General features: G+C 46.6%; 1 protein-coding gene across 3 annotated transcripts in view; it reads left to right on the plus strand.

Moving 5' to 3' along the window:
- ASXL1 (ASXL transcriptional regulator 1) overlaps positions 1-26,088 on the plus strand; it is a 392,468-nt gene that overhangs the window by 323,038 nt on the left and 43,342 nt on the right. For all 3 annotated transcript variants that reach the window (XM_029611257.1, XM_029611256.1, XM_029611259.1), the window contains exons 10-11: positions 3,448-3,553; positions 23,672-24,263. In XM_029611257.1, coding sequence (XP_029467117.1) covers positions 3,448-3,553; positions 23,672-24,263 — 698 coding nt within the window. The remainder of the gene's footprint in view (positions 1-3,447; positions 3,554-23,671; positions 24,264-26,088) is intronic.

Raw genomic sequence — 26,088 nt, forward strand, 5'->3', positions numbered from 1 at the left:
CGAGGATCCAGCTTGATTCTCTCTTACGGTCTGGCCATTGAGAGGACTTGCCTGAGGAAGAGCGGATACTCGGGGGCTGTAATTGATACCCTACTCCGAGCACGCAAGTTCTCCACATCTCTAACCTACATAAGGGTTTGGAGAGCATTCGAAGCCTGGTCCGAGGACCACGACATCATACCACGCTCAGTCAAAATTCCTGCAATCTTGGAATTCCTACAGAACGGCCTACAGAAGGGATTGTCCCTCAACTCCATCAAGGTACAGTGGCCGTATTGTCATGCTACAGAACTGAGAGCGAGAGCGACAGCATAGCCTCTCACCCGGATGTTTCTCGCTTCCTGAAAGGAGTCAAGCACGTCCGATCACTCCTAAAGTGGCCGGTACCTCTTTGGAACCTAAACCTGGTCCTAGATTTCTTAGCAGGAGCCTCCTTCAGACCTCTCCGCAGCCTGTCTCTCCGACTATTAACATTGAAGACAGCCTTCCTGCTGGCAGTTTGTTCAGCCCGTCGTATATCCGAGCTACAAGCACTGTCCTGCCGTGAGCAGTTTCTCAGGCTCACCTCGGGAACCATCCAGTTACGCATGGTTCCCTCGTTCCTCCCCAAGGTGGTGTCTCACTTCCATCCCAACCAAACCATCTCGCTACCTTTGCCAGATAAGCATAAGAATTCGGAAGAGGCTCGAAGTCTACGCCACCTCAACATCGGCAGACTCCTATCCAGATACCTGGAAATGTCGGAACCCGTACAAAAAATGGACCACCTATATGTCCTTCACAGCGGGAAGAGACAAGGGGAAGTGGCCTCGCGAGCAGCTATAGCCCGCTGAATCAAAGAAGTCATCAAGGCGGCCTACGTAGAAGCAGGCAAGCCGCCGCCTCTACAAGTCAAGGCCCATTCTACTAGAGCCCAGGCAGTGTCCTGGGCAGAAACCAAGATGCTGTCACCCGCCGAGATCTGCAGGGCGGCGACATGGTCCTCCATCCACACCTTCTGCAGGTTTTATCTCCTGGGTGTTCAGGCTCGGGAGGACACAGCATTTGCAAAGGCAGTACTAAGTGGGTCACGGGCACCCTCCCACCCGGTTCGGGAGTAGCTTTTATACATCCCATTGGCCCTGAGTCCATATGCTACACGCTAGGAAATGTAGAAATTACTTTCCTGATAATTTCATTTTCCTTAGTGTAGACAGCATCCCACCCACGGCTGCCGTTATTCATGGAATTCTCGGGGGACATCCCCAGGAGCAAGTGATTTAAGGGTAAGCCATGCTTTCCTTCATCTAGGGCACCCATCCTACCTGGTGTCGATGTTTCCCAGTTAAGGGCACTGGCGGTCTCCAGCTATAGCCAATTCATCCAGTTCAAATTAATCAAGTTAACCAAGTTATAAGTAAATCAAGTTATGAAGTTATTCAAATTATTCAGTCACACGTATATCCACAATGCCTTTCGAGGAGAATACTGAAGAGCTGCACTTCCTGCAGGGGTATATGTACTAGGGCTGATGTCAGATTGAAATCTGATCCATCTCCAACTGCTATCAGGAGTACACTATACCCATTGGTCCTGAGTCCATCTGTCTACACTAAGGAAAACGAAATTATCAGGTAAGTAATTTCTCCATTCTAGGGAATTGACAGGTTTGTGTGGTAGTGGCTACATGGGAATACATGCACATGCTCAGACTTCTATATCTTTCTGAGCATTGGGAGAGCATATTCTGCAACGGTGTGGCTGATTTGTCTTGCTGTCTATGGAGAAAACTTGTAATAGGTAAATGCTTATTGTGTGCATAAATCATGGTTTCTTCACGGAAGACCCTATGGGCCAGATTTTAGTACCTACGCGCGGGCGTAGATTTGGGCGTGCAACCTGGCGCACAGAAATCTACGCCCGATTTTATAACATGTGCTCGCAAGGGGATGCACACTTGTGCACCTTGCACGCGCTGAACCCTAGGGGAGCCCCGATGGCTTTCCCTGTTCCTTCCGAGGCCTCTCTGAAATCGGAGCGGAACTTTCCTTCCCCCCCCCCCCCCACCTTCCCCTCCCTTCCCCTACCTAACCCGCTCCCCAGCCCTACCTAAAACCCCCCCAACCTTTATTTTTCAAGTTGCGCCTGCCTCTGGGCAGGCGTAGGTTGCGTGTGCCAGCGTGCGATCCCCCGGCCTAGAGGCCCTACGGAGGCTTCTGGCCATGCCCCAGACCGCCCACGCCACGCCCCATTTTTCAAGACCTGGGACATACGCGCGTCCCAGGGCTTGCGCGCGTCGCCAGCCCTATGCAAAATAGGCTCGGCGCACATAACCCAGCTGGATTTACGTGCTTAGGGCTTTTAAAATCTGCCACTTATGCACAAAATATTTTCTGTATTCATGTTCAGGTTAACATGCTTTGCCTTTTTTTAAAACTCCCAATGCATCAACCTACTATTAGTTTACCACATCAGGAGTTAAATTATTTTTTAGCACATGCATTAAACTGTGTGCTGAATTTCAGCACACAATTTGAATGCACAGTTTATTGTATCAGTCCCAGATTTGGGTTTTCTGCTCCCCAAGTTGGCTGAAGATGCTATGGCGGCATTGTGCACAGTCCTTGGGAGGCAAGGGCGTAAGTTGTAGTCATTGCTCAAAGTTGACACCAAGAGGTCAGTTTCAGAATCTAATTACAGGTTCTGGAAGGTGCCCTAGTATATGGGTCATGGTGTAGGATTGTCACAGCATTGCTCAGAATAGGTACAGTGGGAGGGGAGAGAAATCTCTGGGTAGTTATGAATGAAGGCTCATTGTGCCAAGTCCCCAACTCTTGTTTCACTTGAGTTGGTGGGGGGGTGTGGGGAGCAAAGGAGCAGGAGAAAATTGCTGGGTCAAAAAAAATACCAAAGATCTTCTGTCCCCTCAGTGAGGATGCCAAGAAGTGTTCTGTAAAGCCCAAGTTTTGTGGAGGATAGTTCTTCTAACTTTCCTCTTTGATGGGAAAGGGTTGGCAGAATTTGGATTTATTTTGGGTGGATAATTTTGTAGTAAGAAATGTTTTACAGTGTGTATAAATTACAGGAGTTCACCTTTTCATTTAATTGAATTTTTTTGCCTAATTACTAATGGTCACTCTAAGCGAAGTAAAATTAAAATTCAGAATAAATAGTAAATTCTGTAAACAAATAACCGAAACTCACATACAAACTGAAAGCACAGCCAATTTCTACCTTTATCCAAAATACAGCAAAAGGCCTATAATGTTGTTTGATGCAAAAATAACACAATCAAAAATTGTCAATACAAAATAAAAATGGCAATATAAATATACTTGCAGAGCCCTGCCCCATCCATCTGGAATTCCCATGCTCCATATTTCTACCCATACATTGACATTACTAGAAGTATTTACTGTGACACTGTTCTCATCCACAGTCATGCTCATTAGTTGACTTCTTTTGTAGGCGAGTTCACTCATGAAATGCAGGTTCGAATACGACAGGAAATGGAGAAAGAAAAGAAGGTTGAATCTTGGAAAGGAAAGTTCTTTGAAGATTATTATGGACAAAAGTAAGACATTTCTATTAATTCTTTTTAAACACTATCAAGACAAATGGAAGAGTTTATATCTAGAAATTTAGAAACATGATGGCAGAAAAAGAACATTATGGCCTATCTATACCAACTATCTTTAAAATCCCTACCTCTCCTTCTGAAGATGTCTTTCTATAGCAGTAGTTTTCAGACTTTTGTTCGGTTAATGAATCCTATAACAATTTCTCCAAGGGCAAACAGTTGGATGATGTTATCTGGACCTTCATTTCCAGAGCTTTCTAGTAGATTCTTACGTTCCACTGGACATGCACAATAGTTCATATGCAGCTGTACACCCGTAGCGTACCTAAGTGCTTTCTTCATCTCAGACAGCCTGCTGAGATATTTTCTATCTTTTCAAGCATGCCTTAGTGATTTCTCCTTTTCCTTCCGATTTCTAGTTTTTGTAATTTACTACATTTTATTTTGTTTTCTTTGCTTCTGCATCAAGCCCTTTGCAGCTTAAACACAGTTCTTTGCACTGACATTTTGTTTTTTCTAGGCTTTCTATTAACAGACATTTCTTTTTTCGATTTTGTATCTTTTTTTTTTTTTTTTTTTGTATGGCTAACCAGCTTCAAGAGGTGTCTGGACTGTGATCAGACAATATCCTTCTCAGACTCCACATGACCTACTACAAATACCTGGGTGAGGATTGATACCAACCGCAGTATCTATCCATGGAAGTTGCCAAGGGTTATCTAGTTCCAGAAGGAGAGGCTTCGTGCCCACCTATCTTGCACATAGGAGAGCTCGTGTTGAAGGACCGTTGTCACAGATTTTTTTTTGATTTTTTTTTATTTATTTATGCTCTTTTCAAATACATTTCAAGAAAACACTTGAAAATGCAATCATATGAAACACAGGAAAACATATAATATAAAGAATAATAAGGAAATTTGTAAGAAAAATTATAGTTTCACATATTCCAAGTCCTCTGTATAGAGATTCCAAAAGCACATCTTCAGGTAATTTTTCCCCTAACAGAGGAAAAGAAATAAGGTAAAGACTAGCAGGAGAGGCTAATAACAAAATTGAACGACAATCTTGGACCTATGCATCCTAACTAGGCATTAAGAGAAGAGCAGGAAATAGAAGAAAATATATTACTCAAAAAAGATGACAATTGTGATGGTAAAAAGAATGCATAAGAAACATTCAAATACTTAATACACTTGCAAGGAAACTTTAAAATAAGTAAAGCCCCCAACTCCAAAACTTTAGGCCTCAATAATAAGAATTGCTTTCTTCTCTTCTGTGTTTGTTGTGCAAGGTCTGGATAGGCATAAACTTTCAAATTCAGGAAAAGTTCTGAGCGATGATGAAAAAACATTCTAAGGATCCAATCTTTAACAGAATCCAGAAGAAAAGAGACAATCAATTTGGCTGGTTTAACCAAAATTTTCTGAGAGGATTCCAAAACAGCTGTTAAATCTAATGATGATTTCTCAACAGGAGAGAGGGTCTGCATGCCATTTGTACTGACAGTACCCTTCTTAAAAGAAGGAATATAGTAGGCTCTGTTGCGAGCGCGGAGGCGTGGTCACTTCTCAAGGGAGATTATGAGCCCTTGGATCAGGGCGCGGCTCAGGGAGGAGCCCCAAGACACACAGCAGGAGGTGAGTAAGTGCAAGCACAGGCAGAGCCAGGAGCAAGGCTGGAGTGAAGACAAGGCAAGGCACATCTGGAACAGGAACAGGGCAGGCTCAGCCCTCCACTGGACTTACACGCACCAATGAGACCCAGCAACGCAATGCTGATTTCGGGAGTAGCCCTCTGGCCACTCGATAGCCCTTCCAGACCCGCTGCATGGGAACGACGAGTGTGTGAGGCCAGTCGGAGGCTGAGGGCAGGAACTAGAAGACTCAGACAAACACTCAGGATATTCAGAAGACTCAGACGAAGACTCGGGAAACTCAGAGGACTCAGACAAGGTTTCAGGTTACTCAGAAGGCTCAGACAAGGTTTCAGGATGCTTGGAGGTCTCAGGCAAGGATTCAGGAAAAAGTACTGGGGGAGATCACGTGATGTGGTGAGCTGGGAGGACGCTTCTCTCTTCAGCTCCAGGGCCCACCCCACAAAGCGCGATCCATCCGAGCCCGTTAAAGATTTTACCGGGACCTTAATACTAACATCGCGACGAGCATATGTCCATAGTTCGATATATGAACAAACTGAACTCACCGATGACGACTAAGGGAGGACGAAGAGAGAGAGAAAAACCAAACACCCCCCCCCCCCCCAAGATGGTGGCCGCCGGGGGCGGTGAGTCTTCCCTAACACCCCCAGGGCTTATGATTACAGACATAAAAGAAGCGATTCGCGAAGCCCTAGAAGAAAAATTAAATAATATTACCACACAAATAGGAGAAGTCAAGGAGACTTTAACGGAATGGATCCTATGCATCGAGCACATAGAAAATCAGATATCCAGTGTGGAGGATGAAGCGATCCATACAGAACGCAAGAAGGGCCGACACGGACAACCAAATTAAATCACTTCAAAACAAAATTGAAGAGCTCGAAAATAGATCGCGCAGGGATAATCTCCGCTTTCTGGGGTTCTCAGAAAGCGTGGAGGAAAAATCGCTTTGTAACCTACTAGAGTAATGGCTCCCTGAATCTCTCAGGCTCCCGCACCTCCAAGGCAAATTAGTGGTGGAACGGGCCCATCGGCTTGGAGCAAAAAAAGATGGTAACACACGTCCATGCTTGGTAATCGCCAAGATACTAAATTCAGCTCATAAAGCTGAGAAATGGAAGGCTTCCCGTGGTAAACAGGAACTAATATATCAAAGTCACCAAATTCGTATCTTTCAAGATTTTTCAGCAGCGGTATCAGAATCGAGACGGGGATTCTCACAAATATGTACCAACTTATATAACAGGGGAGTGAAGTTCTCCTTACTCTTCCCTGCTCGACTACGAATATGGCATGCAGACCAGATACATGTGTTTGAAACGCCAGTGGCCGCGCAGACATTTCTCGACAAGCAGTCATTCACGACAGACATTAAAAACACTCAGAAGAGCTGCCACAAGTCAAGGGCTATTTCAAACAGAGAAGCCCCAGCGTCGGGACACTGCACACAGGACATAGTAAACACTTTCATGCGACTCTCTCCTATCTTGTTAAGGGAGAAGAAGCAAAAACAAAACTTCTATTCCTTTTCCATTATAACGGAAACTGCGGAAGGGGAGAGTACCGGAGGCTACAGTTGGGAACGCTGGAACAGTGAGATGAGAGGGGGGGGGGGGCTAAAAACCGGAAAAATACAGGAACACAGTGGCTATAAAACGCAGAGGCCGAATGACTGGGCTCTATGGAGGGTCCAAACAGCTTAAAAGCTATTCTCATCTATGAAGCAGAAGGCGAATGGAAACCAGAGATAAAATGGGCCAGCACAGCCTGCACGGACAGAATCAGGAACCTCTGGGGAGATGGAACCCAGATCAAAGGACACGATACGCTCCCAGTATTAAAGTGGATCACGAACGGGAGAACTTGAAATGGGATCGAGGAGCTCAGGAACCAGAACGTACCTATCTTCAAAACATAAAAGAAAGAAGCAACATTTTTAGAGAGCCCTCAAGCTCCTGACGTGGAAACATCAGCCTGAGTGCTTTGTGCAGGGGGGCCAAGGCAGGCGAGCCGCGGACGAAGATCGGAAGCAAGGCCCAAAAAGTCACACGGGCAAAGCTGTGAATAGAGAGGAAAGCGAGAGAACAGGCTTCATAGAGGAACACGACTAAGCTTAGACTGTTTTTTCAGAGGCACTCCAGCACCCCCTACCTCTTGTTATCTCTCCACTAGTATTAAATGATGGTAGAGCTTCCCCTGTTCTTGCCTCGAGCCGAGGGCGGAGAAAGTTTCCAGCAGCCTGACTGAAGCGCAGTCTTGCCCGGTGTAGAAAAGACATGCCAACGTTCAAATCATAAGGAAGAATGTCTAATATAGTAAATAAGAGCCCTGGACCTCCTTACAAGCTACTACCAAGCCCATATATTGTATATCAAACATAAACAAGTTATATGGACCATTAGTATTTGGACGGTTCCAACAGACGGTGGGATGGGGACCCTGGACACATTAACCGGATCTCCATGCCTCCTGTTTGAATGGAGGCTGCATGTTTACTCCAGGTTATGTTTTTGATTTGGGGAAAGGATGGGGATGGGGAGGGAGGGAAGGGTGGGAAATAGCAGGGTTAACGGAAGACAACGTAGGTTCCTCTATGTTCAACACCTAAGGAGAATGTATGTTGTAGAACTAATGTTACAATATGTTATGTATCACGGTGCGCTGTTAAGCAACCGTGAACTCACATTCAGCTTAGATGGAGAGCGAGAAGAGGGTAGGCCAGGCTAGGGGCCAACCCTCGCAAGGTTTCAAGAAAGCGATGATGCTCAACCTTGTGTTTTTCAAAACCGATGATAAATTTAATATCTAGGAATGTTAATAGGTTGGGAACCCCAGTGAAACGAAAAAAAGTATTGACACACTTAAAACATTTACAGGCAGACGTAGCATGCATCCAAGAGACACATCTCACAGCACCTGAAAGCCTAAAGCTTCAAAGAGAAATGGGTAGGTAAATGTATATATGCAATGGCGCAGCATCGAAAAGGAGGGGTAGCGATATTGATTAACAAAAATGCCAACCTACAAATCTTTCAATCTATCCCAGACCCGGAAGGCCGGTATTTAATTGTGTCAGGGAACTGGAATAACAGGCCCGTCACTATCTGTAATATATATGGCCCAAATGTATATAGCCAGCAGTTCTTCGAGACCCTATGTAACTTACTGCATGTCCATGCGCAAGGTACATTGTATGTCACAGGGGACTTCAACTGTGTTCATGATGCTTCCCTAGACAAAATATGCCTAATTTCAAACCCTCCAGGAAAAGGAAAAAAGGAGTGGCCTATATGTGCCACCATCTAAAGCTTTTAGATGTCTGGAGAACACTCCACCCTAACGAAAGAGACTTTCTCACAGGACAAGCAGGATGGTTGTCCTCACAAATGGGTGACATCGAGGATGGAGCCCACCACGGAAAACTTCTGTCAAAGTTTAAACAGAACTTTGACTGGCCCTACTGGGCATGCCCAGCAAGGCACTGACCCTGCAGTCAGCAGGGGTCTCCCTTCAGTCTTCTTTTTTCCGCGCAGCAGTTGCCACGCGGTGAAAGGAGCTCCCTTACCACGTTCCTGACAGGAATTCGGTACTTTTCTTTCCGAAGAAAATTTGCCCCTCAGGGGTCTCCCTTCGACAAATTTTTGTCACCTTCGCGGAAACCGGTAAGTTTTTTGCCTTTTTCCTCGACTACCGTCGAATTTGGCCCTCGAGGCCTGTTGGCACTTACCGAGCCCGCGACTAAATTTGGCCTTAAGCCATGGCAACGGGGTTCCGTCGATGTCCGGATTGTACCCGGACTATGTCAATCACAGACCCCCATAGGGTTTGTGTTTTGTGTTTGGGTAGTGAGCATGATGTCCTGACTTGCACCAAATGTGCCCTAATGACACCTAAGGGTCGCAAGGCCAGGATGGAGAAGATGAGGCTCCTCTTCCATGCACCCACCCCAACGCCATCGATAGCATCGACGTCATCGGAACCGGCACCGTCGAAATTGCACCACCATCGTCAACCCTCCGGTGACCGTCCACCATCGATGACTTCTCGGCCGTCGACTCCTGTCCCCTCCCCGGATGGGCGAGGAGACCGGAAGGACAAGCATCGCCATCGACGGCACAAGTCTCGGCCTGTCGAGGATCCACAGTCATCGACCTCTGAACAGGCCGAACCACCGACTAAGAGGCCTCGATCAGACTTGGCACCGTCCACGTCTCGTTCGCAGGCATCGAGGAAACCCTCACCCTCTCGGGGTGTGGGAGCCGTGATCCCACCGGTTACGGTGGTCCCTCCGGCTCTGCCTCAGCCTCCTTCTCCCGTCGAGCCGGGTATTGTTACCCCTGGTCTCCAGGCTGAACTGGACCGGCTGGTCCAGGAGGCCATCGAGAAAGCGATGCAAAGATTCCAACCTCCATTGGCACCGTCTCCGGCACCGATTCCGGCACCGGCATCGACCCCGGCACCGACTCCGCCACCGAGGAAGGAACCGACCACCGAACCTTTGGTGGAAGCGCTGGCACCGCTACTACAACGTATGGAGGCACTTGTACATGCCCTTCCATCGATGATTCCAGTAGCACCGACAGCGCCATCGTCTCCGACTGGATTTTCATCGGCGGGAGAAACACCGTTCCTGATTCCCCCTTCCGGGGTGGTCCCATCGGTGCCTTCTCGTATATCTCCACCGATTTATCCTTTGGCTCCATCGGTTCCAAGACAGGCACCGACTCCATCGGCAGCACCGAAATCCTCGATGCCGTTCCCAGTACCGATTGTACCACCGGTTCCTCCAAGGTTTCCTTCGATGCCTTCGGATCCTCAACCAGGTCCATCGGGGCTTCAGCCCCCAAGTGATCCCTATGATACCTGGGGTGATGATACATCTTCTGACACAGATTTACCATCACCGCCTTCTCCTACAGAGAGTAGAAAAAGATCTCCTCCAGAGGATCTCTCCTTTATTAATTTTGTAAAGGAGATGTCCGAAATTGTACCTTTTCAGCTGCAATCTGAGACCGATGACAGACACCAGATGATGGAACTGCTTCAATTTTTGGATGCTCCAAAAATCATCGCTTCCATCCCCATTCACCAGGTGTTTCTCGATCTCTTAAAGAAAAACTGGGAATCTCCTTCATCTGTATCACCAGTTAACAAGAAGGCTGACTCCACATACCTCGTCCAGTCAGCACCAGGCTTTCAAAAGCCTCAACTGGATCATCGCTCTGTTGTGGTTGAGTCCGCACAAAGAAAGGCCAAGCGTCTAAAGCCACACTCCTCCACTCCGCCGGTCAAGGACAATAAATTCCTGGACAGTGTGGGACGGAAAGTGTACCATGGAGCTATGCTGATTTCTCGCATAGCCTCATATCAACTCTACATGACGCAATATAACAGAGCCATCCTTAAACAGATGCAAGATTTTGCTGACACATTACCTGACCAATACCAGCCACAGCTTCAGGCCCTTCTTAACAAAGGGTTTGAAGCAGGGAAGCACGAGATCAGAATGGCTTATGACATCTTTGATGCCTCCACAAAGGTTTCAGCTACTGCCATTTCGGCCAGACGTTGGGCTTGGTTAAAATCATCCAACCTTGGCCCAGAGGTCCAGGATCGTTTAGCGGATTTACCCTGCTTAGGGGACAATTTGTTTGGAGAACAAATTCAGCAAATTGTAGCTGAATTAAAAGATCACCACGAGACGTTAAAACAACTTTCTTCTGTTCCGTCTGAGGTTTCCTCCAAACAACCACTTAAGAAGGACTCTAAGAAGTCGTTCTTTCGGCCACGCCGTTACTACCCTCCATCGGCCAGGCCTCGTCCAGCTCGATCCTCTACTAGGCCTCAGCCGCGTCAGCCTAGGAAACAAAGGCCTACTGTAGCCCCTCCTCCTGGGCCTGCGGCTGGCCTTTGACTCCCCTGTAGGGAACACATGCCAAACCCCTCTTCCAGACATTCCTGTAGGAGGTCGACTGTACCATTTTCTATAACCTTGGTTGCAGATCACCTCAGATCAGTGGGTGCTAACAATTATCGCACAGGGTTACCACCTCAACTTCATAACTCTTCCGGCAGACTCCCCGCCTCTTCAAGCGTGGAGTCTATCCACCCATTTGGCTCAATTACAACAGGAAGTATCTCTTCTTCTGCAATCAAATGCTATAGAACCCGTTCCTCCCTCTCAACGAGGCAAGGGATTCTATTCCAGATACTTCCTAATACCAAAGAAATCAGGGGGACTACGTCCCATTTTGGACCTTCGAGCCCTCAACAAATACCTTCAAAAAGAGAAGTTCAAAATGGTAACCCTAGGCGCGCTGCTCCCTCTGCTACAAAGAGGGGATTGGCTGTGCTCTCTCGACCTCAAGGACGCTTATACCCACATTGCGATCACACAATCCCATCGCAAATATCTGCGGTTTCTAGTAGGCCACGACCATTATCAATACCGTGTCCTACCTTTCGGTCTGGCTTCTGCCCCACGAGTCTTTACCAAATGTCTCGTAGTGGTAGCAGCATTCCTAAGGAAGGAAGGTGTCCACGTCTACCCCTACCTGGACGATTGGCTAATCAGGGCCTCCACCCAACAGATAGCTCAATCCTCCCTAAAATTGACAATTCAAACACTCCTTTCCTTAGGGTTTCTTGTCAATTACGAGAAATCTTGCTTAGTCCCATCTCAAACCTTATCCTTCATTGGGGCAGACTTGGACACCTTACAGGCAAAGGCTTACCTTCCTCTTCAGAGGGTCCACACCCTAATATCCCTGGCTCGCCAGCTCCAGTCTCAGAACACTGCCACGGCTCGCCAGTTCCTCATTCTCCTAGGACACATGGCATCCTCGGTTCAAGTCACTCCCATGACCCGACTAGCCATGAGAGTAACACAATGGGCTCTACGACACCAATGGATTCAAGCTTTTCAGCCTCTGTCCTCCATAGTCACAGTCACACAAGCGCTGCGCCTATCCTTAACCTGGTGGACGACTCAGGTCAACCTCCTTCAGGGCTTACCTTTTCTTCCACCGGATCCGCAAGTAATCCTAACCACCGACGCTTCTCACATCGGTTGGGGAGCCCATGTGGACGACTTTCAAACCCAAGGGTTATGGTCCAAAGAGGAAGCCGAACACCAGATCAATTTCCTGGAACTTCGAGCAATCCGCTATGCGCTCCGAACTTTCAAAGATCATCTATTTCATCAGATAATCTTAATCCAGACGGACAACCAAGTGGCCATGTGGTACATAAACAAGCAGGGAGGCACAGGCTCCTTCCTTCTGTGTCAGGAAGCTGCGCAGATCTGGGCGGAAGCCCTCTCCCACTCCATGTACCTCAGGGCCACTTACCTGCCGGGAGTAGACAATGTATTGGCAGACCAGCTGAGCCGTGTCTTCCAACCACACGAGTGGTCACTCGATCCTCTGGTAGCGACCTCTCTGTTTCACAAGTGGGGTTCTCCCCGCATAGACCTCTTTGCGTCCCCTCAGAACCACAAAGTGGACGATTACTGCTCTCTCATTCGGAGCCAGCACTCTCGGCCGAGAGATGCATTCTCCCTCAAGTGGACAACCGGTCTGCTCTATGCATTCCCTCCACTCCCTCTTGTGTCAAGGACTCTCGTGAAGCTACGCCAGGACGGAGGAACCATGATCCTGATAGCACCTTACTGGCCACGCCAAGTATGGTTTCCAATACTCCAGGATCTCTCCATCCGCAGGCACATTCCTCTGGGAAAGGACCCGCATCTGCTCACTCAAAACGACGGATGCCTCCTCCATCCCAACCTCCAAGCCTTGTCCCTGACGGCATGGATGTTGAAAGGTTAGTCCTTCAACCATTTAACCTTTCAGATTCCGTTTCTCGGGTCCTGATAGCTTCTCGAAAGCCTTCCACAAGAAAGTCTTACTCATACAAATGGAAAAGGTACACATCATGGTGCACTTCTCAGTCCCTTGATCCCCTTTCCTGTCCAATCTCCAAATTCTTGGACTATTTATGGCATCTCTCTGAATCAGGTCTTAAAACCTCTTCTATCAGAATGCATGTCAGTGCGGTAGCCGCCTTCCATAAGGGTATTGGGGGTAATCCTATTTCAGTACAACCCCTAGTAACACGCTTTCTTAAGGGCTTACTCCATCTAAAGCCACCCTTGCGTCCTCCGGCCCCATCCTGGGACCTTAACCTGGTTCTTGGTCGTCTAATGCAGTGTTTCCCAACCCTCTCCTGGAGGCACACCTAGCCGGTCAGGTTTTCAGGATTGCCGCAATAAATATGCATGAGATTGATTTGCATACCCTGGGTCTCCAATGTATGCAAATCTCTCTCATGCATATTCATTATGGATATTCTGAAAACCTGACTGGTTAGGTGTGCCTCCAGGAGAGGGTTGGGAAACACTGGTCTAATGAAACCTCCTTTCGAACCTCTGCACTCCTGTGACTTGAAATATCTCACTTGGAAAGTGTTATTCCTTTTGGCTGTTACTTCAGCTCGCAGGGTTAGTGAATTACAGGCCCTAGTTACCTATCCGCCTTACACTAAGCTCCTGCAGGACCGGGCGGTACTCCGCACTCACCCTAAATTTTTACCTAAGGTAGTTTCGGAGTTTCATATCAATCAATCTATCGTACTACCTATCTTTTTTCCCAGGCCCCACTCCAACTCTGGAGAGCAGACCCTGCATACCCTAGACTGTAAACGGGCTCTAGCTTTTTACCTAGACCGTACAGTTTCTCACAGGAAGAGCACTCAATTATTCGTCTCTTTCCATCCTAACAAGTTAGGACAACCTGTGGGTAAGCAGACTCTTTCTTCCTGGTTGGCGGACTGCATTTCTTTTTGCTATGAGCAAGCTGGCATTCCTTTTCAAGACCGTGTTAAAGCACACTCTGTGAGGGCCATGGCGACGTCAGTGGCACACCTTCGATCGGTGCCGCTTCCTGACATCTGCAAAGCTGCAACCTGGAGTTCTCTCCATACCTTTGCAGCCCAGTATTGTTTGGACAAGGCTGGAAGACAGGACTCCATCTTCGGCCAGTCTGTCTTGCGTAACCTTTTTCCAACCTGATGTACCAACACCCTTCCACCTACCCGGTAGGGTGCGGATGCCCTTTCCCAAATTTCTCCTCAGTTGTTGTGCCTGCTGCACACCGTTAGGTACATTTGGTGCAAGTCGGGACATCCTCAGCTCGGTACTCACCCATTTGTGAGGACAACCATCCTGCTTGTCCTGTGAGAAAGCAAATGTTGCTTACCTGATGTAACAGGTGTTCTCACAGGACAGCAGGATGTTAGTCCTCACGAAACCCGCCCGCCTCCCCGCGGTGTTGGGTTCGTTTTATTTTTACTTTCTAGGCACTGCCTGTAGCTTGAACATCAGACTGAAGGGAGAACCCTGCTGGCTGCAGGGTCAGTGCCTTGCTGGGCATGCCCAGTAGGGGCCAGTCAAAGTTCTGTTTAAACTTTGACAGAAGTTTTCCGTGGTGGGCTCCATCCTCGATGTCACCCATTTGTGAGGACTAACATCCTGCTGTCCTGTGAGAACACCTGTTACATCAGGTAAGCAACATTTGCTATACCCACATCTCGCGATCCCACAATACGCTATCGCGAATTGATTACATCCTCATATCCCAACAGGACTTTTTTGCAGTAGAGAGTGCAAGGATAGAAACCCTAGTGATATCAGACCACTTCCCGATATCTATTCAATTACAAACTCCAGAATCTACCTGTCATACTCGCATATGGCGTTTCCCATCTTTTCTCAAAGATGACACTCATTTTAAGGCATTTCTCAAGGAAAGATGGAAAGAACATAAGAAAATGCCATAATGGCTCAGACCAAGGGTCCATCAAGCCCAGCATCCTGTTTCCAACAGTGGCCAATCCAGGCCAAAAGAACCTGGCAAGTACCCAAAAACTAAGTCTATTCCATGTAACCATTGCTAATGGCAGTAGCTATTCTCTAAGTGAACTTAATAGCAGGTAATGGACTTCTCCTCCAAGAACTTATCCAATCCTTTTTTAAACACAGCTATACTAACTGCACTAACCACATCCTCTGGCAACAAATTCCAGAGTTTAATTTCTCCGATTAGTTTTAAATGTGCCCCATGCTAAATTCATGGAGTGCCCCCTAGTCTTTCTACTATCCGAAAGAGTAAATAACCGATTCACATCTACCCGTTCTAGACCTCTCATGATTTTAAACACCTCTATCATATCCCCCCTCAGTCGTCTCTTCTCCAAGCTGAAAAGTCCTAACCTATTTAGTCTTTCCTCATAGGGGAGTTGTTCCATTCCCCTTATCATTTTGGTAGCCCTTCTCTGTACCTTCTCCATCGCAATTATATCTTTTTTGAGATGCGGCGACCAGAATTGTACACAGTATTCAAGGTGCGGTCTCACCATGGAGCGATACAGAGGCATTATGACATTTTCCGTTTTATTCACCATTCCCTTTCTAATAATTCCCAACATTCTGTTTGCTTTTTTGACTGCCGCAGCACACTGTACCGACGATTTCAATGTGTTATCCACTATGACGCCTAGATCTCTTTCTTGGGTTGTAGCACCTAATATGGAACCCAACATTGTGTAATTATAGCATGGGTTATTTTTCCCTATATGCATCACCTTGCACTTATCCACCTTAAGAACATAAGAAAATGCCATACTGGGTCAGACCAAGGGTCCATCAGGCCCAGCATCCTGTTTCCAACAGTGGCCAATCCAGGCCATAAGAACCTGGCAAGTTCCCAAAAACTAAGTCTATTCCATGTTACCATTGCTAATGTCAGTGGCTATGCTCTAAGTGAACTTAATAGCAGGTAATGGACTTCTCCTCCAAGAACCTATCCAATCCTTTTTTAAACACAGCTATACTAACTGCACTGACCACATCCTCTGGTAACAAATTCCAGAGTTTAAATTTCATCTGCCATTTGGATGCCCAATTTTCCAGTCTCACAAGGTCTTCCTGCAATTTATCACAATCTGCTTGTGATTTAACTACTCTGAACAATTTTGTGTCATCTGCAAATTTGATTATCTCAATTGTCGTATTTCTTTCCAGATCGTTTATAAATATATTGAAAAGTAAGGGTCCCAATACAGATCCCTGAGGCACTCCACTGTCCACTCCCTTCCACTGAGAAAATTGTCCATTTAATCCTACTCTCTGTTTCCTGTCTTTTAGCCAGTTTGCAATCCATGAAAGGACATCGCCACCTATCCCATGACTTTTTACTTTTCCTAGAAGCCTCTCATGAGGAACTTTGTGAAATGCCTTCTGAAAATCCAAGTATACTATATCTACCGGTTCACCTTTATCCACATAGGTCTGAAATTTCATTTTTGAATTTCTTCAGAACCCTGGGGTGTATACCATCCGGTCCAATCAGGCCTACCACATCTTCTAGGTTTACCGTGATTTGGTTCAATCCATCTGAATCATCACCCATGAAAACCTTCTCTGATATGGGTAACTCCCCAACATCCTCTTCAGTAAACACTGAAGCAAAAAAATAATTTAATCTTTCCGCGATGGCCTTACCTTCTCTAATTGCCCCTTTAACCCCTCAATCATCTAACGGTCCAACTGACTCTCACAGGCTTTCTGCTTCTGATATATTTAAAAAGGTTTTTACTGTGAGTTTTATTTATTTAAAATCTTTTCTATACCGTTGCTAAGTTATATACCTTCGCAACGGTTTACAAATAGGCACATAAATTAAGGTAGGTAAATGTGAATTATAGTACATTCTAACAGGTGCCATTAGGGTTCGGTTACAATTTTCATAAATAAAAGTCAATATTTGAGTAATGTTGGTCTTGTCCGGGAGTACTAGTAAGTTACTCTTCATTTGTAGTTTTACTTTAGTTGTAAGATTGAATAATGTATTCTCACAGGACAAGCAGGATGGTAGTCCTCACATATGGGTGACATCACAGGATGGAGCCCAATCACGGAACACTTTTGACAAAGTTTCTAGAACTTTGACTGGCCCCTACTGGGCATGCCCAGCATGACACTAACCCTGCAGCCAGCAGGGGTCCCTCTTCAGTCTTCTTTTTTCCACGCAGCAGTAGCCACGTGGTTAAGGAGCTCTGCAAGGATTCCTGACAGGAATTTTCCTCACGGAATTGTTTAAAGTTAAACTGCCCCACAGGGGTCCCTCTGTTATCTGCGGTACTCCGGTAAGTTTTTACCCGTTTTCCATTGATTACTGTCGAGTTTGTCCCTCACGGCCTACTGGCCGTCGACTGTACCGCGGCTCGATTTTTTTCTATGTCCATGGCGTCGGGGTTTCGTCGGTGTCCGGACTGTACTCGTACCATGTCCATTACAGACCCGCATAAAGTCTGTGTAATGTGTCTTGGACGAGAGCACGATGTCTTGACCTGCACCAAATGTGCCCTAATGACACCAAAAGGTCGCAAGGCCAGAATGGAGAAGATGGGACTTCTCTTCCATGATCAAACCCCGACTCCGTCCATTGCATCGACGTCATCAGAACCGGCACCGTCAGTGTCGCGCCAGCATTGCCCACCGACCGGTGACCGCCCGGCGTCGATCACTTCCCAGCCTTTGACACCCTCTTCTCCCCCTCAGGACCGAGGGGATCGTAAGGAGAAACATCGCCATTGGCACCAAAAGTCTCGGACCATCGAGGAATAGAAACCATCGACCTCGCCATCGTCCGAGCTGCCACCGAAGAAACCCCGTCCAGAAAAGGCACCGACCTTTTCGGCGACCGGGTCACCGAGGCAATCCTTACCCGACAGGGCGGCGGGAGCCGCGACTCTGCCTCTAACAGTGGTCCCTCCGGCTATGCTTCTGCCTCCTCCTTCTGTTCCGGAGCCAGGGCTGCTTGCTCCAGGTCTCTGAGAAGAACTGGACCGGATGGTTCAGGAGGCCATCGACAAGGCGATGCATCGACTCCAGGTTCCCCCGGCACCAATATCGGTACCAATAGTGGAACCGAGCATCGACCCGATTCCAGCAGCATTGGCACCGCTGCTATTGAGGATGGAAGTGCTTATTGCCGCTTTTCCTCCGGTGGATCCCGGGTCACCGATGGCTCCGGTACCCTCCCCGTTGACTTTATCGGGAGGAGAAACACCGTTACGCATTCCTCCTTCAGGAGTTCTGCCTCAACCATTGAGATTGATACCTCTGTGCCATCGAGCCATCCACTGATGCCATCGATGCCTGCGCCGGGGCCTTCATTACTTTCATCGGTGCCTCCGGTTATTCCTTCGGAGCCTAAACCGGGACCTTCAGGTATCCAACTACCCCGTCCCTCTACAGTTCCTAGAGAGACAGGTGCTGATCCTTATGATACCTGGACTGATGATTCTTCACCAGACATCGATGACTTGCCTTCACCACCTTCACCCACTGAAAGTAGAAAACGTTCTCCTCCAGAGGACCTTTCTTTCATAAACTTTGTGAAGGACATGTCTGAATTGGTCCCCTTCCAGTTACTGACGGAACAGGACGACAGACATCAGATGATGGAGTTGCTTCAATTCCTGGACGCGCCCAAGGAAATCACCTCCATCCCCATCCATGAAGTTCTTCTTGACCTTTTCAAAAAGAACTGGGAGCACCCTGGCTCCACTGCACCAGTCCACAGGAAAACTGACTCTACCTACTTGGTGTATTCAGCGTCAGGTTTTCAAAAGCCTCAATTGGATCACCAATCTGTTGTGGTTGAATCTGCGCAAAAGAAGGCAAAAAGGTGCAAAACTCATACTTCCTTTCCCCCTGGCAAGGAACAGAAGTTTTTGGATACCATTGGTCGCCGAGTCTTTCAAGGATCAGTGCTGATCCTCCGAATTGCTGCTTACCAACTATATATGACCCAATATAATAGTTATTTTTAAGCAACTACAAGACTTGACAACCTTCATGCCTCAATCACTTCCAGAAAAATTCCACACCCTACTTAATAAGGGTTTGGAGGCAGGCAAACATGAGATTAGATCATGTTACGATATCTTTGACACTGCAGCCAGAATGTCTGCAGCAGCTATTTCAGCAAGACGATGGGCTTGGCTTAAGTCTTCAGACCTTCGTCCAGAAGTGCAAGAGCAGTTGTCCGACCTCCCCTGCATAGGAGACAATCTCTTTGGTGAGCAGATTCAAAAGACAGTGGCTGAGCTAAAGAACCATAATGAGACTCTCAGACAGCTCTCTCTGTTTCCTTCGGATTATCCTTCTAAACAGCCTTTCTGGAAGGACTCTAAAAAGTCTTTTTATAGACCAAAGAAGTCCTACCCACCAGCAGCTAGATGCCGCTCTGCGAGACCATTCCTCAAATCACATTCTCGTCAAACTCGAAAGCAAAAGCCACAGACAGCCCCCAAGCGGGCCCTGTTTCTGGTTTTTGACTCTCGCATAGAGAGCAGCAGCTAGATTCCATTACCAAATATCCCAGTGGGAGGCCGTTTGTGCCATTTCAACAACATATTTATTTATTTATTTATGTAACGCTTTTTTTATACCCAGGTTCAGGTAACAGAGTTACTAATCACCTCTGTTTACATTTCAACCATCAAACAAACAATGACATAAGATATGTCTTCCAGTGAACAAGGAAGAAAACAACTTGGAAACAAAATAACATGGTAGAACAAAGGGTGACAAAGGTGAGGGAAAGATCCAGATTGCCATTGCCATTGATGGCTTTGATTGCCATTGATTATGGCAATCAATCACCTCGGACCACTGGGTCCTAGCAATAATTGCTCAAGGCTATCATCTCAACTTTCTCTCCATCCCGCCGGATTCCCCACCTCTAATGACGTGGCGAACATCCGACCATTCGTTGCTCCTGGAACAGTAGGCCTCCCTCCTACTCCAGTCCAGAGCAGTAGAACCAGTACCATCGCCTCAGCCAGGCCTCGGATTCTATTCCCGGTACTTTCTAATCCCCAAAAGATCGGGAAGCATTCGTCCAATTTTGGATCTACAAGCCCTCAACAAGTACCTCCAGAGAGGAAAGTTCAAGATGGTAACCTTGGGCTCCCTGCTTCCTCTTCTTCAAAGAGGAGACTGGCTCTGCTCTCTCGACCTTCAGGACGCATACACTCATATTGCAATAACTCCATCTCATCGCAAATTCCTGAGGTTTCTCGTAGGCCCCAAGCACTATCAATACCAAGTGCTTCCATTCGGCCTAGCATCTGCACCACGAGTATTTACAAAATGCTTCATTGTAGTTGCCACCTTCCTCAGAACTCAAGGTGTCCATGTCTACCCCTATCTGGATGACTGATTAATCAGTGCTCCGACACTGTAATGTAGGAATGACAAGTAATCCACTTTGTCATTCCTACATCTCACCTTACACACTCTAATTTCACTCGGATTTCTTGTCAGTTACAACAAATCCTCCTTAGTCCCATCTCAAACCTTATCATTCATTGGGGCTGACTTGGACACCTTACAGGCAAAGGCTTTCCTGCCTCGACAATGAGCCCTCACTCTCGTGTCTCTGGCACAACAGCTGCACTCTCAACACTCGACGACTGCTCATTGTTTTCTCATCCTTCTAGGACACATGGCGTCCTCAGTTCAGGTCACACCAATGGCCCGCCTGGCCATGAGAGTCATGCAGTGGACTCTAAGGTCGCAATGGACACAGTCCCTTCAGCCCCTGTCGACCATTGTCCAAGTCACTGACTCACTCCGTCTGTCTCTCGCCTGGTGGACGAATCACATCAATCTTCTACAGGGCTTGCCCTTTCAGTGCCAAACCCTCAAATAATTCTCACCACCGATGCTTCCAACTTCAGGTGGGGAGCCCATGTGGCTGATCTCCAGACACAATGTTCCTGGTCTCCAGAGGAAGCCAAACACCAAATAAATTTCCTGGAGCTTCGAGCAATAAGATTTGCTCTCAGAGTATTTCAGGATCGCCTATCCAATCAAGTCATCCTGATCCAGACGGATAACCAGGTGGCCATGTGGTACATCAACAAACAGGGAGGGATAGGATCCTACCTTTTGTGTCAGGAAGCTGCACAGATATGGGCGGAGGCCCTCTCCCACTCAATGTACCTCAGGGCCACCTACTTGCTGGGAGTGGACAACGTGTTGGCAGACAAGTTGAGTCGCAACTTCCAACCGCATGAGTGGTCTCTAAACCCCTCAGTAGCGAACTCCATCTTCTAAAAATGGGGTTATCCTCAAATAGACCTCTTTGTGTCACCCCAGAATCGCAAAGTAGGCAATTTCTGCTCTCTCACTCGCAGCCAACATTATCCACCAAGAGACGCATTCTCCCTATCATGGTCAACCGCTCTCCTATACGCATTCCCCTCCACTTCCACTTCTCTCAAAGACCCTCGTGAAATTACGTCAGGACAAGGGAACCATGATCCTGATAGCACCCCACTGGCCCCGCCAAGTGTTGTTTCCAATTCTTCAGGATCTTTCCATTCGCAGGCACATTCCTCTGGGAACAGACTCGCTTCTCATCACTCAAAACGACGGGTGCCTTCGCCACCCAAATCTTCAGGCCCTGTCCCTGACAGCATGGATGTTGAAAGGTTAATCGTTCAGCCACTTAACCTTTCTGATCCAGTCTCCCGTGTCTTGATTGCTTCACAGAAGCCTTCCACGAGAAAATCGTATTCCTACAAATGGAACAGGTTCACGTCATGTTGCTCTTCTCAGGCCCTTGATCCCTTTACCTGTCCAATCCCGAAGTTTCTAGACTATCTCTGGCACTTGTCAGAGTCAGGTCTTAAAACTTCCTCCATTAGAATGCATGTCAGTGCGGTAGTCGCCTTCTATAAAGGTATTGGGGGTGTCCCTATCTCAGTACAACCCTTTGTTACACGATTTTTGAAAGGCTTACTTCAACTCAAGCCTCCACTGCGTCCTCTGGCCCCTTCTTGGGACCTCAACCTGGTTTTGGGTCGGCTCATGAAACCACCATTTGAGCCTCTCCAATCCTGTGAACTTCGCTTTCTCACGTGGAAAGTGATTTTCCTTTTGGCAATCAGTTCGGCTCGCAGAGTTAGTGAGTTACAGGCCCTAGTTACCTATCCGCCTTACACTAAACTTCTGCAAGACCAGGCGGTACTTTGCACCCACCCTAAATTCTTACCTAAGGTAATATCAGAGTTTCATCTCAATCAATCCATTATACTACCTACTTTCTTTCCCAGGCCCCATTCCAATCCAGGAGAGCAGGCTCTGCATACCCTTGACTGCAAACGGGCTCTAGTGTTCAACCTAGACCGTACAGCTGCCCACAGGAAGAGCACTCAACTATTTGTGTCTTTCCATCCTAACAAATTGGGGCAGCCTGTGGGTAAGCAGACTCTCTCCTCCTGGCTAGCAGACTGCATATCCTTTGGCTATCAGCAAGCGGGCATTCCATTCCAAGACTGTGTTAAAGCACACTCTGTGAGGGCCATGGCGACTTCAGTAGCACACCTATGATCGGTGCCGCTTCCTGATATTTGCAGGGCTGCCACTTGGAGTTCTCTCCATACGTTTACAGCCCACTATTGCTTAGACAAAGCCGGAAGACAAGATTCCATCTTCGGCCAGTCTGTCTTGCGTAACCTATTTGCGACGTGACGTACCAACACCCTTCCACCTGCCCGGTGGGGTTCAGGAAGCCCTCTACCAAATTCCACCCCAGTTGTTGTGCCTGTTGCACGCCTTTGGCTACATTTGGTGCATGTTCGGACATCCTCAGCTCGGTACTCACCCATATGTGAGGACTACCATCCTGCTTGTCCTGTGAGAAAGCAAATGTTGCTTACCTGTAACAGGTGTTCTCACAGGACAGCAGGATGTTAGTCCTCACGAAACCCGCCCGCCACCCCGTGGTGTTGGGTTCATTTTATTGTTTATTTTTCGGCACTGCCTGTAGCTTTTAAATAAGACTGAAGAGGGACCCCTGCTGGCTGCAGGGTTAGTGCCATGCTGGGCATGCCCAGTAGGGGCCAGTCAAAGTTCTAGAAACTTTGACAAAAGTGTTCCGTGATTGGGCTCCATCCTGTGATGTCACCCATATGTGTGGACTAACATCCTCCTGTCCTGTGAGAACACCTGTTACAGGTAAGCAACATTTGCTTTCCTAAGTGTGTGTGTTTGTTTTTTTGTTATTTTGGATTTTCATAGTTTCATTGCTGTGCAATAACAAGCAAGTGCCTGTTACACTTATAGTAGTGATGATTTTGCTGGAAAAGTTATGGTTCTCGGTCCCCATCTGCTGGCAGGATGTCATAAATCCATTTGTCTAGACTGATCTAACAGGATTCAAGGAAAATAAATTAACAGGTAAGACTAAATTTCCTTGGCTTGTATTGGCATACTCTGCTTTTTCATGATACCAGAACTTGTTGTGTTTACAGAAGTTTATGTTCAAGGGTAGATCTTTCCTTCTCATCTGTACCTTTTTCTTGTTACTTTGCAGATTGGGTTTGACTAAAGAGGATGTGCAGCAGACTTCAGTGCGAAATGTTGTGGAGAACAAAGTTGAATTATGCATCCAAGCAGAAGCTGTGAGACTTTCGCACAGTCCATCTGGGAGATTGCGAGACGGACACCTCACGAAACATTCTTGGCCAGAACTTAGAATCAGAGCCAGGAGGAGTTTGTATAAAATGGCAAAAACTGAAGAGTCAGAAACTGTGAAAGGACAAATCTCCTTGAGTTTGGATGATGCCCATCACAAGGAGAGTAAGATAGAGGTTGATAGCAGATCATGCCAGATATCTGCAGTGTCCAAAGATGGTTTAAATCTGTCGTCACATGAGCCAGAAAGACTTGCCGTCGATTCCTCGTCCTTTGGATTTGAGTGTAACATTCCCTATCTGCCTCAAGAGATTTCGGAGCTGGAATCCAAAGACCAGAAAAGGAGATGCTTTGAGCAAACAGCTTCCACTTCCTTCCCTGAAAAGAAGCCACGACTCGAAGATCGTCGGTCCTTTCGTAACACAATTAAGAGTGTATACACAGAAAAGTTGCAGCCTACTAAAGAAGAGCCCAGAGTTCCGCCTATCAAGGTAAGAAAAACATTTATAGCAGCCTTTATGCCAGGAGACAGAATTATTAGTGTGAAATGTTAGTGTAGGATCAAAATCTTGCCTAGCCAGTGTTGGTGATAGGAAGACAACAAAGGATTCCTTCTAACCATAGCCCATATTTCTGTGTAGTAGTTTGGTAGATTCTGTAGCAAAGCATATGGAGCTTTGCATCCAAGGTTAAATGTCAGAGGTGGCCAACTCTGGTCCTCAAGAGACACAAAGAGGCCCGATTTTTAGGGTTTCCACACTGAAAATGCAAGAGATTTATTTTATTTATCAGTTCTTATATCCCGCATCTTACAAACTGTTCGCTGTGGATTACATAAGATTTATTTGCATATAAAGGAGACAATGCATTCAGATCTATCTGATGCATTTTCAGTTTGGATGTCCTGAAATCCAGGTCTGTTTGTGGCTCTTGAGGACCAGAGTTGGCTACCAGTATTATGTCATTTTTCTCAGCAGTCTGGACAGCTGGGGTTATGACCTTCCTTCTTTTGGGCTGCGCTTAAGGATCTGCCTGCTCCTCTCTGATATCAAGCTCATCTTCCCTCCCAATATTGTTCTCCCAATGGATTGAGAGCTGTTGAGCTTAATCTACTCCATGTTAAGATTTCTTGCAGGATCCAGGATTTCAGCAGCAAGTGAGATGTCTGCAGATTCCTGTAGGTATTGCACTGAGTTAGTCAATCCAGATTGTTCTGAGAGACTGCTCTTCAGTCACTTTTAATAACAGCCGGTGCATGAGTGCTGAAGACTTGCAGGAGAGAGATACTACAGACTGCTTTTGTGGTTGGCAGTCACTTCTGGGCTGCACTGTTCATTAATGATTGACTTGCTGCTTCACCTCACCTCCCCAATTCCCCAGTGATGTTGTACCTTCTGCTGGCCATCTGAATACAGTGGCAAATATTGGTAGTCTTGTGTTGACAGGAAGACAACTTTTTATTTTGGAAGTGACTGCTTGTACCTAGTTTGTTGTGAGTTTTTTTTTAATTTATAGACATTTGATGTTTTACCTTTTACCAAGAATGGCGTCAAGATGGATTACAACACATTTAAAAACAGACGATATCATTAGAATCAAACATACAGATAGAATTAACAGAATAGCATTAAGAATACAGTTGTGTATAATAGTCCTTATTCAAAGTTAGGTAGTTAGGTTGGAAGAATGAAAGTTTCTGCAGGGAAAGCCTTACCAAAAAGCCATGCTTTAAGTTTGTTTTTTTCTGAAAATGAGGTAGCAGGACTCAATATATAGGGGTAATATTTTTTTCCAAATTTTGGGTGTGTAGCAGCTGAAGGCCTGAAATCTACTGCAGAACAGAGTGGAGGAAAGAAAGTCAAATTGAGAGGATTGGGGTTCTCTTATGGGAGTTTGAGAGCAGTTGGGTTTGATAGACAGTGGGTCTATTTGTTCACACTCTTAAGTCAAATCAGAGAGTTTTAAAAGTTATCCTGCTTTTGAATGGGAGCTAGTGTAGGTGATGCAGAATTGGTTTTGTGTGTTCTGTTGCTTTGGCTCTTGCCAAAAGTCTCATGGCTGTACTCTGTAGAAGCTGAAGTCTCTTCATACCATATTTTGAGATGCTGTTAAATGGAATTTCAATAGTCAATTTGTCTGGTGATTAACACATGGATCAGAGTAGCAAGATTATTTATCAAGTAGTTATGCAATTGGTGGATCTGCAGTTGCATGCATGAGGTTCTTATCACCTTAGTGATGTGAGTTTCCATGTTAAGGTTTTGATAGAGTTGAACCCCTAGACTTTTTACTGATTCTTTAGGATACAAGGTGGGA

The sequence above is a fragment of the Rhinatrema bivittatum genome, chromosome 8, assembly GCF_901001135.1.
Source record: "Rhinatrema bivittatum chromosome 8, aRhiBiv1.1, whole genome shotgun sequence".
NCBI lineage: Eukaryota > Metazoa > Chordata > Amphibia > Gymnophiona > Rhinatrematidae > Rhinatrema > Rhinatrema bivittatum.